Source organism: Mustela nigripes, chromosome 2, assembly GCF_022355385.1.
Source record: "Mustela nigripes isolate SB6536 chromosome 2, MUSNIG.SB6536, whole genome shotgun sequence".
Lineage (NCBI taxonomy): Eukaryota > Metazoa > Chordata > Mammalia > Carnivora > Mustelidae > Mustela > Mustela nigripes.
In genome coordinates, this window is record NC_081558.1 from 171,031,124 (window position 1) to 171,044,966 (window position 13,843).

The following is a 13,843-nucleotide window of genomic DNA, read 5'->3' on the forward strand; positions in this document are numbered from 1 at the left end:
TTTTCAAACCAAGATGGAATTAAACTAGAAATCTACAATAGAAAGATAGCTGGAAAATACCCCAAATATCTGGAGATTAAACAACACACTTCTAAATGGTAAGTGGGTTAAACAAATCTCAAGAAAGCTTTTTAAAGTATTTTTCACTAAATGAAAATGAAAGTGAGATGCAGCGAAAGCAATACTTAGAGGGAAATTTATAGCACTGAATGTATGTATTTAAAAAAAAAGAAGAAAGATCTAGAATTATCATCTAAGTTTCTACCTTGGGAAACTAAAAAGAAGAGCCAAATAAGTTTAAAGGAAGAAAAAGGAAACAAACAATGAAAAATCAGAGCAAAAATCAATGATGTTGAAAACCAGAAGTTAATAGAGAAAATCAATGAAACCAAAAGATGCTTAGTTGGAAAGATCATTAAAATTGATAAATCTCTAGCCAGTCTAACCATGAAAAAATAGAAGGCACGAATTACTAATATCAGATATGAAAAAGGGTCATCACTATTGGCCTCATGAACATTAAAAGAATAATAAAGGAATATTATGAATAGTTCTATGCCCACAGATTTGATAACTTAAATGAAACTGAACAATTCCTTGAAGGACAGACTCTACTGAACTCACAAAAGGAGAAACAGATCTCTGAAATAGGCCTATATTGATAAAGAAACTGAATCAATAACCTTCCAAAAAAAGGCCCCAGGCCCTAGATGGGTTTACTGGTGAATCCTACCAAACATGTAAGGAAAAACCGATATCAATATTTAACACTCTCTTCTAGGAAAAAAAAAAAAAGCAGAAACAACACTTCCTAACTCATTCTATGAGGCCAGTGTGACTCTAATACCAAAATCAGACAAAAGCATTACAAGAAAGAAAAATTACCTAACAATATCTCACATGAATATAAAGGCAAAATTCCTCAACAAAATATTAGCAAACCAAACCCAACAATATATAGAAAGAATTAGATACCATGATAAACTGGGATTTATTCCAGGTATGCAAAGCTAGCTCAACATTCAAGAATCGATTAATGTAACAATAAGAGACTCTTAATGATAGAGAACAAACTGAGGGTTGATGAAGGGAGGTGGGTGGGGGATGGCTTGATTGGTGATATGTATTAAAGAGGGTCTTGTAATGAGCACTGAGTGTGGTATGTAAATGACAAATCACTGAATTCTACTCCTGAAACCAATATTACACTGCATATTAACTAACTAGAACTTAAATCCATTTTTAAGTCAATTAATGTAAATTATCATAACAGGCTGAAAAAGAAAAATCACATGATCACATCAATGGATACAGAAAATGGATTCAACAGAATCCAATTTCCATTCATGTTAAAAATTCTTAGCAAATAGGAAACACAGGGGAACTGTATCAGCTTGATACAGAACATCTACAAAAATCATAAACCCAATCTCATAATTAATGGTGAGAAATTAGATGCTTTCCCCTAAGATGAGAACATGGCAAGGATTTCCCTTCCCACCACTCTTATTCAACAATACACTGGAAGTCATAACTAATGTAGTAAGACAAGAAAAGGAAATAAAATGTATTTCAGATTGGGAGAAAGAAATAAAAGTCTTTATTCAGAGATGACATAATTATCTCTGTAAGAAATCTCAAAGATTCACCAAAAAAACTTCTGGAATTGATAAACAATTACAGCAAATTTTGAGATACAAGGTTAATATGCAAAAGTAAATTAGACTTGGATTTTAAAGCATAAATGGTATCATTTACATTAACACCAAAAAAAAGAAATATATGAATATAAATCTAACCAAATATGTACAAAATCTATACGAGGAAAACTATAAACGTCTAATAAAAGAAATCAAATAAATTCTAAATAAGTAGAGAGATATTCCATGCTCATGTATAGGAAAACTTATTATTGTTTAGATTTTCAATTTTTCACAGCTTGATTTATAGATTTAATGCAATTCCAATCAAAATCCAAGAAAATTATTTTGTGAATATAAAAAAACTAAAGTTTATATGAAAATGTCAAAGTCCTAGAAGAGCCAACACAATTAAAGAAGAACAAAGCTGAAATACAGAATATGTAACTTCAAGACATTCTGAAACCTACAATAATCAAGACACTCTTGTATTGTCAAAAAAGAGACAAATAGATCATTGGAGCATAATAGAGTGCCCAAAACAGACCGATGCAGATAAAGTCAACCGATCTTTGACAAAGGAGTAAGGGCAACTCAATGGAGAAAGGATAGTCCTTTCAATAAATGTTGCAGAGAAAATTAGACAGACACATGTGAAAAAATAAATCCAGACTCAGACTTATAGCTTTCTCAAAAAATATAACTGAAAATAAGTCATAAATCTAAATGTAAAATGCAAAACTATAAAACTTTGAAAAGAAAATACAGGAGAAAATCCAAGTGACATTCAGTTTGATGACAACTTTTTAGATATAACACGAAGAGTACAATCCATGAAGGAAAAAAAGGATAAATACAATAAATAAGTGGAACTTCCTCAAAATGAAAAACTTCTGGTCTACAAAACACATTGTTAAGAGAAATAAAGAATAAGACACAGAATGGGAAAAAATATTTCTAAATCATGTATCTGATAAAGGACTGGTATCCGAAATACACAAAGAACTCTTAGGGCACCTAGGTAGCTCAATAGGTTAAAGCCTCTGCCTTTGGCTCAGGTCATGATCTCAGGGTCCTGGGATGGAGCCCCACATCTGGCTCTCTGCTCAGCGGGAAGCCTGCTTCCTTCTCTCTCTCTGCCTGCCTCTCTGCCTACTTGTGATCTCTGTCTGTCAAATAAATAAATAAATAAATAAATAAATAAAATCTTTAAAATAAAAATACACAAAGAACTCTTAAAATTCAACAGTAAGAAAGCAAGCAATTATCTGAACAGACAGCTCACCAAAGAAGATATACCGATGGCAAATAAACATATGAAAATATGCTCAACATCACATGTCATCAGGGAAGTGCAAATTAAAACAACAATAAAATAACACTACACACCTATTGAACGGCTAAAATCCAAAACACTGTAAACATCGAATGCCAGCCGGGTTGTGGAGCAACCAGGGCTTTCATCACTGCTGGTGGGAATGCAAAGTGGTACAGCCAGTTTGGAAGACAGGTTAGTAGTTTCTTATATAGCTACACATGATTCTACCACACAACCCATCAACCACACTTCTAGGTATTTACTCAAATAAGCAGACACTTATGTCCACACAGAAAGCTACACATAAATGTTTACAGCAGCTGAATAAGCAATTATCAAAAACTGGAAGCAAACAAGATGTCCTTCAATAGGTAAATGGATTAAAAAAAAAAAAAAGCTGTGGTCTATCCAAACAATGGAATATTATTTAGCCGTAAAAAAAGATGAGCTATGACACCCCTAAAGATATGGAGGAATCTTAAATACATTTAAAGTGAAAGAAGCTTTCAGAACGCTGAAAAGGCTACATGCTGTATCCTTCCAGATATGATACTCTGGAAAAGGCAAAACTATAGAGACAGTAAAAAGATCAGGGGTTTGGGAGAAAGGGGAAGGAATGAATAGGTGAAGCCCAGGGAATTTTCAGGGCAATGAACTATTCTGTAGGAAGCTGTAACAGTGGATTCATGCCGTCATGTACTGGTCAAAATCCACAAAACTCTAAAGTACAAAGAATGAACCCTAATATAAAATGCATTTTAATTAATAATGTATTGATATTGGCTTATTAATTAGAACAAAAGCAACCCACTAGTGTAAGATATTAAGAATAAAGAAAGATATGGAGGGGAAGGGTTGATGAGAGAGGGAAGAAATGGGAACTCTGTATTTCTGCTTAATTTTACTGTAGCCTAAAACTTCTCAAAAAATAAAGTCTCTTAGTATAAAAAAAAAAAAGATACATATCCAGACCTCAAAGATCTTAAGCTCTACCAAGAGAGATTTAATTGTAATTGTTATGTGACAAACTTCTCTGTGTAACCAAGGGGGAATACCTGAATCTTTTTAAATTGTAGAATGCTTCAAATATACAACATACAGAGTATAAAACATCCCCCACTACCCAAAGCCAGTTTTAAAAGATAGTAACTTTCTCTCAGATTTGCTTCAGATTTTTTTAAAAAAATGTAATAAAACTTTACAGAAAGAACTAAAAATCATTGTACTCCTTTCTGTCAACATTATTTTTCCTCCATACCCAGAGGTAATCCTATAGTGAAATCATCATTTATCTTTTGCAACATATTTCATACTATTCATACTATTATTATATGTAACATAATCTATATACAGCATTTGCATGCAGTTTTGTTTTGTTTTTTACTCTTAATTCAATTACTTAAATTGTTGCAGTTCTATATAGCTTTTTTTCCCTACTTTTGGGAGTAAATTTGGTCTTGTGTGTGTGTGTGTGTGTGTGTGTATAAAAATATATATGTACATATATATATGTGTGTACATATATATATATATATTTTTTTTAGAAGAAACATATATATTTATGGTTTTTTTAGAAAATTTCCACCTGGCCAAAATTTTTATATTAGCTAGGGTAAGGTTTGCCATGGTATTTGCTTATTATTTTATTAGGGTCTTTTTTTTTTTTTAAGAATTTATTTATTTATTTATTTATTTTGACAGAGAGAGAGAGATCACAAGTAGACAGAGAGGTGGTAGGGAGGGGGAGCAGGCTCCTACTGAGCAGAGAGCCTGATGTGGGGCTTGATCCCAGGACCCTGAGATCATGACCTGGGCTGAAGGCAGAGGCTAAACTAAGCCACGCAGACGCCCCTTATTAGGTTTTCTTAATCACTGACTTATTATATATTTTAATAGGTAATACATTCACAGAGTTGGAAAATAAACATAACATACAAAAGTATATAACCTTGCTCTCATCCCTAAATATACACAACTATTCATTTTTTCCCAATCTTTCTTTTTTCAGTACAAGCAATATGAATCTATAGTCTTATTTTCTTCCTCTCTTTTCTGTAGCTTGCTCTTGCAATTAACAAAGAATGTTGAAAATCTTTCCGCTACAGTTCGTAGAGAACTTCCGCGTCTCCTTTTACAATTGTATTATAGGCCATTGTATGGAAATACCCTAATTGATCTATTTAACTGACCCCTTATTGATGGACACTTGTGTTGTTCTCATTTGCTGTTCCAAAACTGCCCTGTACATATTCTATCTTGCAATTGTACAAATTAATCTAGAGAATACATTCCCAGAATTGGAATTCTGAGCCAAAGAGTACACTTTTGTCATTCTGACAGTTATTTCCAGCTTATCCCTTAAGGATTATACTAATCTGAATTTTCACTAGCAAGGCAACTATATGCAGAGTCTGGGACAAACACAATGAAGATCCATATACCATTATATAAAAACAAATGTAAAACTTATAAATTAAGCTAGGCTGCCAAATAAAGTCTACGTGCTTGATTCTAATGCCATGATAAACATACCTTCATAAGGACCTGGAAGGCCAGTTCGAATTTAGGAACTGTGGATTTCTTGGAGTTCTAAATCAGAATGTGGCAAGAAGCCCCAGCTGCATCTGCCCCCTTTCTCCCCAACCTGTCTCAGCCCCACTCCCAGGATGCTTTGTGCTCATACCTGCAGACACCCCAGATCACACCACCAAGCCATGAATGGCCACCCCTCAGGGAATGTGCTGCTGTCCCCTGAGAGGCCAACCTTGGGGTGAGAGGGAAGCACCCACAACTCATGGAAGTCCAGCAGAGGACCCAGATGCAACCAGCAAAGCCTGGAAGGGGAGACGCAGGCCCCAGGTGGGGATTCCCACCTGACTTTTGCTCAAATCTTTGTTATCGTACCTGTGTTGTGACCCCTTTATTTTTGTACATATTGCTTAATTATGCCTTTTTGTCTTGACAAATCTCACCAGATATTTACCTACTTAAATTTATCTTTTAAAAAAACTAGCTTTTGGTTTCTTTTCTTTTCTTTACTTTTTTAAAGATTTTATTTATTTGTCAGAGAAAGAGTGAGAGTGTACAAGCAGGAAGAACAGCAGGCAGAGGGAGAAGCAGGTTCCCCACGGAGCAGGGAGCCTGAGGCCGAATGCCTGGCTTGATTCCAGGACCCTGGGATGGTGACCTGAGCTGAAGGCGAATAATTAATTGACTGAGCCACCCAGGAACCCCTAGCTTTTGGTTTTGTTGATGTCAGCTCCTGTTTTGTTTTGTTTTTAATTTCCGTTCCATTAGGTTGTTCTTTTCATTACCGCCAAACAGCCTTCCTTAGAATTGACTTTCTTTTATTTTATTTCTTTTATCTCCAGGTCTAGTCCGAGGACAGATGCATAGATGGTACTCAACAAATATTTGCTGACTGGCCTCTTTGGCATTCGCATTTTGGTTGAGGATATCAAGCCCAGGCTGAGTTACCATTCCCTGTCATAATCACAATTTTAACGCCTTTTGCTCCACAGTTCAAGACCCTGTCCACTGAAATACCTAAATTACCCACAAACTATAATAAAGGATAGTGTTGGTATTTTTAAACCTCTGTATTTTAAGTAAAGAAAAAATCAGACCCAGAAAGAATAAGAGCTTTGTTTCTTTCATTTAACTAGTTTTTAAAACTATGGACTCATAAAAATGACATTAGCTATTCATTAGCCCGACATCCCCATTCTACATAAAGCCTATCTTCTATATAAAGACTAACTTGTTCCAGACTAGTAACTAATTGATAGCTGAGTGGATTTACTCAGATCCCTTCAGCACTAAGTGCTTCCACCCTCTTCTAATAGTACTGCCTTTACCACAGGGAAACACAGAGGGTAGACATCAGCTTCAAGTTACTTGAGGATCAACACACTGAAATATGTTTAATAGTGGTATTTTTCTTTTATAACACCAGTATAATATTAATATTTCCCTACATTTTCTCAAATTACAATAAGTAATATTTCCAGAAATATTAGCCCTATTTTCAATATCTTTACCACACAACATGGACAGTTAAATGCAGAACATAATGTAAAACACTTCATGCTGCCTGAGAAAGTAGCATAAAATACTAAAACTTCCAAATGGAAGACATGAATTTCATTTCCTCTCCTAGACAAATTAGAATCTGCTGTGAAAAGTTTAGTTTAATTAAGTGCAAGATTAAAAATATCTTTCCTTAGTCAAAGAAATTCCATCAGAAGGCTCAATTCTTAGGGTTTTAACATCTTGGCATCTGTCATTTGTCCCAGACCAGGAATTTGAAACATTTGGATGAGGAAGAAGATTCCTTTTAAATGAGAAGACAATATTTAGGAAAGTTACTCCGTTGTGAAAAGGAACACTAAAAGTTTTAAACAAACAAAATACGTAAGATTTCGTTTTTTCCTAAGGTAAAAGTTATTCAAAGATACCTACATGGTTACATATTTCAATAAAGTGGTTACGTATTTTAATAAAATTTTTCCCTGATGATGTAGCATAGTATAAATATTTTTTAAATGCAGGATGATATAGTAGTTCATAGAACTGTTTCTGTTTTAAACTGATCAGTTGAGGGGCCCCTGGGTGGTTCCCTTGGAGCTGCATGACTCTTGGTTTCCACGCAGGTCAGTCAGCTCAGGTCACAAACTCAGGGTGGAGAGATCCAGCCCCGCCCCAGACTCCACGCTGCCTGGGAGACTCCCTCTCCCATTCACTCTCCCTTTCCCCCATGTGCACGAGCTTTCCCTCTCTATCTCTCAAATAGAAATAAATAAATCTTTAAAAATATTTTTAAATAAATCAATCAGTTGAGCCTTCAGTTTGAAAAGCTGAGTTTCAATCCAAAGGTCCAATCTAAGTCAACAGCATCTATTCAAGGTATAATCAGGGAATGGAGAAAACTATGCACTAAAAAAATTTTTAAAATTTAAAAAAAAACTATGCACTAAATTGTCTAAAAATTCATAAATTAAAAAAAGGATTTAACATTTGTTGAGTGCTTATAGTGTCCTATATGTCATCTTAAACTTGTAATTAACTCATTAAATTATTTAATGACAGCTCTGTAAGTTAGGTATATTATTGCTCCCATAGTAGGAAATCTGAAGTGCAGAAATGTTGAATAACTTGCTCAGATTTATTCCGTTGGTAAGTGGTGACATTTGTGTTTCAACAAGGCAGTCAGGATCTAGAACTTTTTCTTTCTTTCTACTTCTGTATTTCCCCCCCACCCCGATTCTCAATGTGCACACTCCTAACCACCATATTTTCTACCAAATGTTCTTCAAGAAATATATTATCAAAAGATCTATGGGTGGTGGTTGTATTCAGAATTTTAAGGAAAACTAATACCTGTAAATCAAGAAAAAATCCACTAAGCCAAGGGTTTAGCCTCTTAATTTAAGAAAGTGACTTTGAAAACGGGATCAGCAATTTGAACGTCAGTGATGTTAAAATAATTCATGTCCCTCAGCCAATTACATAACAAAACTTATTCCTTCCAAAACAACTCCCTTCCCTTTCATAGCAATTGATTTATTTGTTTTGGTTTGGTTTGGTTTGGTTTAATTTAGAGAGTGGTTACATGGGGAAGTGAAAAGGGAGACTGGTAAAGGAGCAGAAGAGAGATTAAGACTAAATACCGCTATAGCTGTCTAAAACCCAACCTTTTCTACCTGGACCTTTTTTTTTTTTTTTGAATCCCCAAATGCAAACTGTACTCCAGGAGCAGTTCCATGAGTTTGATTTATTATCAAGTTTGCCTCCTGAGGAAGTACTGTAACTGAGTAAAACAGAAGTCAAGCATCTGTGTACAAATTGTTTTCTGAGAATCAGTAGTACTGTAACTGAGTAAAACAGAAGTCAAGCATCTGTGTACAAATTGTTTTCTGAGAATCCGTATACTCTCCTTGACATTTCCGCACAATCTGCATTTCCTACGGTGCAAGAATTTCAATGCTATGAAGTTTGACCTTAGGGTTTGGGAATATTACAGCCTACTAAAGTCTCTTGGCCTGAAGCTTAAGTGAATCCTGTGATAGGAAATGAAGGTCAGAGCATCTGGAATAGGGTTGGAAAGGCACTCAGGATGGCAGAGAGGAATTTTATCATCTAGAAGAGAAACAGGATATGGTTCAAGAAGGCATTGTCATCAATGCTAATATGTTATGAAAAGCTATTCTCCCTAAGAGTTGAGGAAAAATCCCCTACATTATGATTATGGACATCTGTCTATGTTTATATCAGGCCTAGTTCAAGTTGAAAAGTGTCAAGAGAAAGATGTACAATGAAACTTAATTTTATTTCATTTTACTTTCATCAAATATGTTTGGACCAAAAAGCCATGCTGCTTCTTGAATTACAAGGTTACACTGCTACTGGGAACACAAATGCAACAGAGATAGAACACCTTATTGTTGTCCTTTCTGAAAACACATTACTCAGGGTGCATATTATTTGATAAAATGCTTAATGTGAAAAGATTAGAGTTCTGGCAAAACTTTGATTTGCTCCAACATGAAAGCATCCTACAAGACTGCTGATCACACAGCCAAACAAAAGAGGCCATACACAACTGGAGAGATCTTAATGAAGCCCAAGTTCTGGAAATGGTTAGAGTGTTGCATGGCTTAGAACAGAGAAAGAAAACTAAAATGGTGGTTACTTAACTGCTGAAAACAAATCCATAATAACATTTATCTTAACATTTTGACACAAATTACAAGGAATTGGTAGCAATATTCTTTCATTTCTGAAGGCAACTATTTGACAATGATTAGTCCAGTTTCTTGTTTTCATGTGATTTTTTTCATTTGCTCATCAGCTATGTATTGGCAACTATATTCCAAGTACTCTGCTTGGTGCAGGGAATGCAGAATAATAAGTCAGTTCACTGCTTTCTTGGGGCTTTTATTCTAGGCATGGGGAGCCATTGAGCAAACAAGTAGAATTAAGTGAGAGATTATCAGATGATAAAAGCCATGAACAAAGTACACATGAAAGAGAGAAAATAGATGACAACCTTAGACTGAGTGGGTAGAAAAGGCCTCTCGGAGGAGGTGACATTTCACCTGAGACCTCTATCATCAAGGAGACAGCCATGTGAAACTCTGGATGAAGAGTGTTCCAGTAAACTGACATCATCATAGAAGTTCTACAAGTCTAGAGCTCCTTTCGGAAATTGCAAGAGTCATCAATAGTTTTGAAAAATTTCTTTACCAAGTAAAACTTGAGAAGCATAGGATATCTTATTCCTGAAAGCCTAGATGGAGAAAGTATTATACCTGACAATGTATCTCATTGTGATGCTTTGGTGGAAAAAAAAAAAAAAAAGATCATTATTATTTAATGTTTTCATCAGTGGTATAAAAATGCCAAATATTATTCTGGCAATTCTGAAAGAAGTCCTGTCTGCTTCCATGAAATGCTATCAATTTCATCTGCACTAGGGATTTAAACCATGACCTTTCACCAGAGGCCTTATTAAGCAGGAGGAGGAGAATAAACAGCTTTTCTATACTACACAAAAGATCACTGGCATTCTAGAGGTTATGTCTTGAACCACTTGTTTGATATTTAAATGAATGATTCATTTTAAAAAAGGAATAATTATACTTAGGATAATTAAAGATAAGTTCATTCATGGCTTGTTTGATGGCCAGTAGATATTGGGGCTTATGTGAATGTGAGAAATCTTTCCATTAAAGGCATTCACCAGGAGGAAAGCTGTTAGAACATGAGCAGTTTTCCAGGCAATGCAGTCTGAATATCTTTCACTGTTCTAGACTAGATAATCATATAATTTTGCGAAGCTGAGGGAAGTATTTTGGCAAGACCTAAAAGAATGTGGCAAAGTTCTAGCAGTTACTCCAAAAGTCTATAAACACCATTTAAAGACTCAGAAAACCTGAAAAGTGAACATATTAATCTACATTTTATAAGCAGCATTAATAATGTAGATCTTATTGACTTGAAGACAAACAACGTGACTTACCAAAGTGCCTAACCTTGCCTAGCAAAACATTCTACTGGTTATTGCTTATCTTTATGAATTAAGGTTTTTGGGCAAAGTTGCCTAAAAAAAAAAAAAAAAAAGGAAAGAGAGACAAATTCATTGATTGAGTTACCCTTGTCATCCCTCTAGGAAGACAGAAGATGCGGGAGTGAAAAGGAAGGAACTAAAGTCAGAATAATCTAGATTTAAATCCAGACCCAATACTCTCTAGCTAAGTAAGTTTACAACGTTTTCTGAGCCTTTTCCCCATCAATTTCATGGATATAGTAATAACTGCCTCAAAGGTAGTTGTTAGGATTAAATGAAATAAGCATAAATCATAAAATTGTCAAATCATTTGTACACCTGAAGCTAATATAATAATGTAACATTGTATGTCAATTACAATCAAATAAAACATTTTTTAAGAAAAATTCAGAGCAAGAATACATTTATCTCTTTTTTGAGGAGCTGATATGCTTTTACTGTTAAACAAAAGGGTTAAACAAGGGGGTTTTTTTTGTTTTTTTTTTTTTTTGCTTATTATGCTTCATTTGAAGTCTTAGCCCTCAGGAAGTTCAGGGATATGTCTCAGGGATTATGTTTTGTGTTTGTTTTTAGCAACTCCCTCTGTTTTCTTCCTTATAATGTTTTACATGTTGGTCCTTATTTTAATGGTTCTATTGTACCTGTGTCCTTTATTACTCACCACGAATTTCCCTTTTAAAGTAGATGTCATATAATGGAAACGAGGGAGAGAGGAAGGAAAGAAAGATTCCTTGAAAATATACTCTTTAAATAAAGTCTTACAAATTTAGCAGCCTTAACTAGGGTGAAACCTCTAGTTCATAAATTTTTTTAACTGTAAACAAAACTTAAACCAACAAATAAAGAAATAAGCAAACCAAAAACACATTTTCTCAAGTTTAAATTGTATTGTTTTTGTTCTGGCAAATTTTCTCATGCTAATTATCCAAATCCTGTTAGTACAATATTTTGTAAATGAATGTTCTGAGGGGTGGGGAGAGGGAAGGACAATCAGATCCCTTCTCTGCTACCACTCCATCAACAGCTAATATATTTACCTTCTTTTGTCCTCAACAGTGGATCTTTGCAGCTATCCGTTGGACTTCTGTCTGCTCTCCCAACCTTCTGTCCTCCTCAGTTACCTTCTCAGAGGGCAGATCACCCCCCTTTCTGCTCTGCAGATGGGTTTTATTTACCCATATTTATTCGGTTTTATTAGAGTCTGTCTCTGTTTGTTTCAGAAGGGAATACTCAGCACACCCAGCTTTGAATCCCTTCATGGAGAACTTGTGCTGCCCAAGGGAACCAGCTCTGGGGTCATAAAAAGTCTTTGTTGTGAGTTTCTTGGGGGGGTTCCGCTAACATCATCGTTTTACATACCACTGCTCCCCCTCCCACCTTCCAGGGTCAGCTCTAGCACATAGCCATTTACTAACAAATATTTGTTGAACAACCAGAAAAAATCATTTTCTAAGTAATCTTCATTTTCGAGTCATTTTTCACACTTGGAGAGTGAGAACTTTGTGCACAAACCATAAGATTTTATTTATGATCCTAGTGAGAACATTTCTAAACTTTCTTCTTGAGATGAAATTCCATTCTGCACATGTTTGATTATGTGCGTCCATCTGTGTGTGTCCATAATTATTTATCTTTCTTGGATTTAGCTACACAAACCCACACATGTGTTCTTAATGACCTTAATTAAGCTGGTATCCAGTCAGGAGTTAAAAGAGCAAGAAGTGGCTAATTATAGTAGGTAATTCCTCACCCTGCCCACTCACACAAACATATTCATAGTCATGTGTGTGCTACTATGTGCTAGCCATCCATGTGGCTAGCCTGTTGTAGTTCAACACCCTTGCCTGTCATAGTTCACACATTATACCTTGGTGGGCAGCCTCAGCCCAGACATGGCTATTTGTAGTACCGGTGCTTTAGGTGTCAGGGACAGAGGCTCAATACCTTCTCTTGACTTGAGTTCAACATAACAAGTTAAAGATAAACATAACATAGTTAACCATAAACAATATTACCTTTCTGGATTCTAATCACAGTCGTCCAGATGCCCAGTCCCAAAACAATGGTCGTCAGCAGTCCACACACAATGGCCACTAGCACCTTGAGGTCACACGCTCGGCCGGAAGCCATAGAAGCCACAAATCTACCCCTGGTAAAAAACAACTAGTGTCTTTCTTCTTGAGCCAAGAAGGTGAATCAGAAATGATTCTGAAACATAAAAAATAATTCCTCCTCTCAGTGATCTATCAGGCAGAATTCCTCATTTCTTAGGACTTTTTAGGTTAATCAGGCAGGATGCAGTTTAAATCAACTAATGAAAGGTATGTGCTCTTGCTGCTATTTCCTCATCCTTCACTGAATGAGAATATGAAAAAAAGAGATTTGAATCATGGGAAGAGAAGATAACTGAGCGTCATAAAGAAGAAAGGGAGGGTATCGTTAACAGGGTCAAAGTATAAATGTTCAGATAAGCAAGAAGGTGGGGAAGGGAGCAAAAAAATAAAAAAAGAAACCAAGTCACCTTCTTACACTTTGGTTTTAGGGGGATCTAGCAGAAGTAGACTAACAAGTGCTTAAGGCCACACAGAACCCTCTTGTCAGCAAGGGTTTTTTGTTTGTTTGTTTGTTTTTAAATTAAATTTATTTATTTTCAGCATAACAGTATTCATTATTTTTTCACCACACCCAGTGCTCCATGCAATCCGTGCCCTCTCCAATACCCACCACCTGGTACCCCAACCTCCCACCCCCCCGCCACTTCAAACCCCTCAGACTGTTTTTCAGAGTCCATAGTCTCTCATGATTCACCTCCCCTTC

At 35.5% G+C, this 13,843-nt stretch overlaps 1 protein-coding gene across 1 annotated transcript in view; it reads right to left on the minus strand.

Moving 5' to 3' along the window:
* Positions 1 to 13,156, minus strand: part of ADGRG7 (adhesion G protein-coupled receptor G7) — a 71,166-nt gene extending 58,010 nt beyond the window's left edge. The window contains exon 1 of the mRNA XM_059388368.1: positions 13,042 to 13,156. Within this exon, the coding sequence (XP_059244351.1) occupies positions 13,042 to 13,156 (115 nt within the window). The remainder of the gene's footprint in view (positions 1 to 13,041) is intronic.
* Between the last annotated feature and the right edge of the window lie 687 nt (positions 13,157 to 13,843).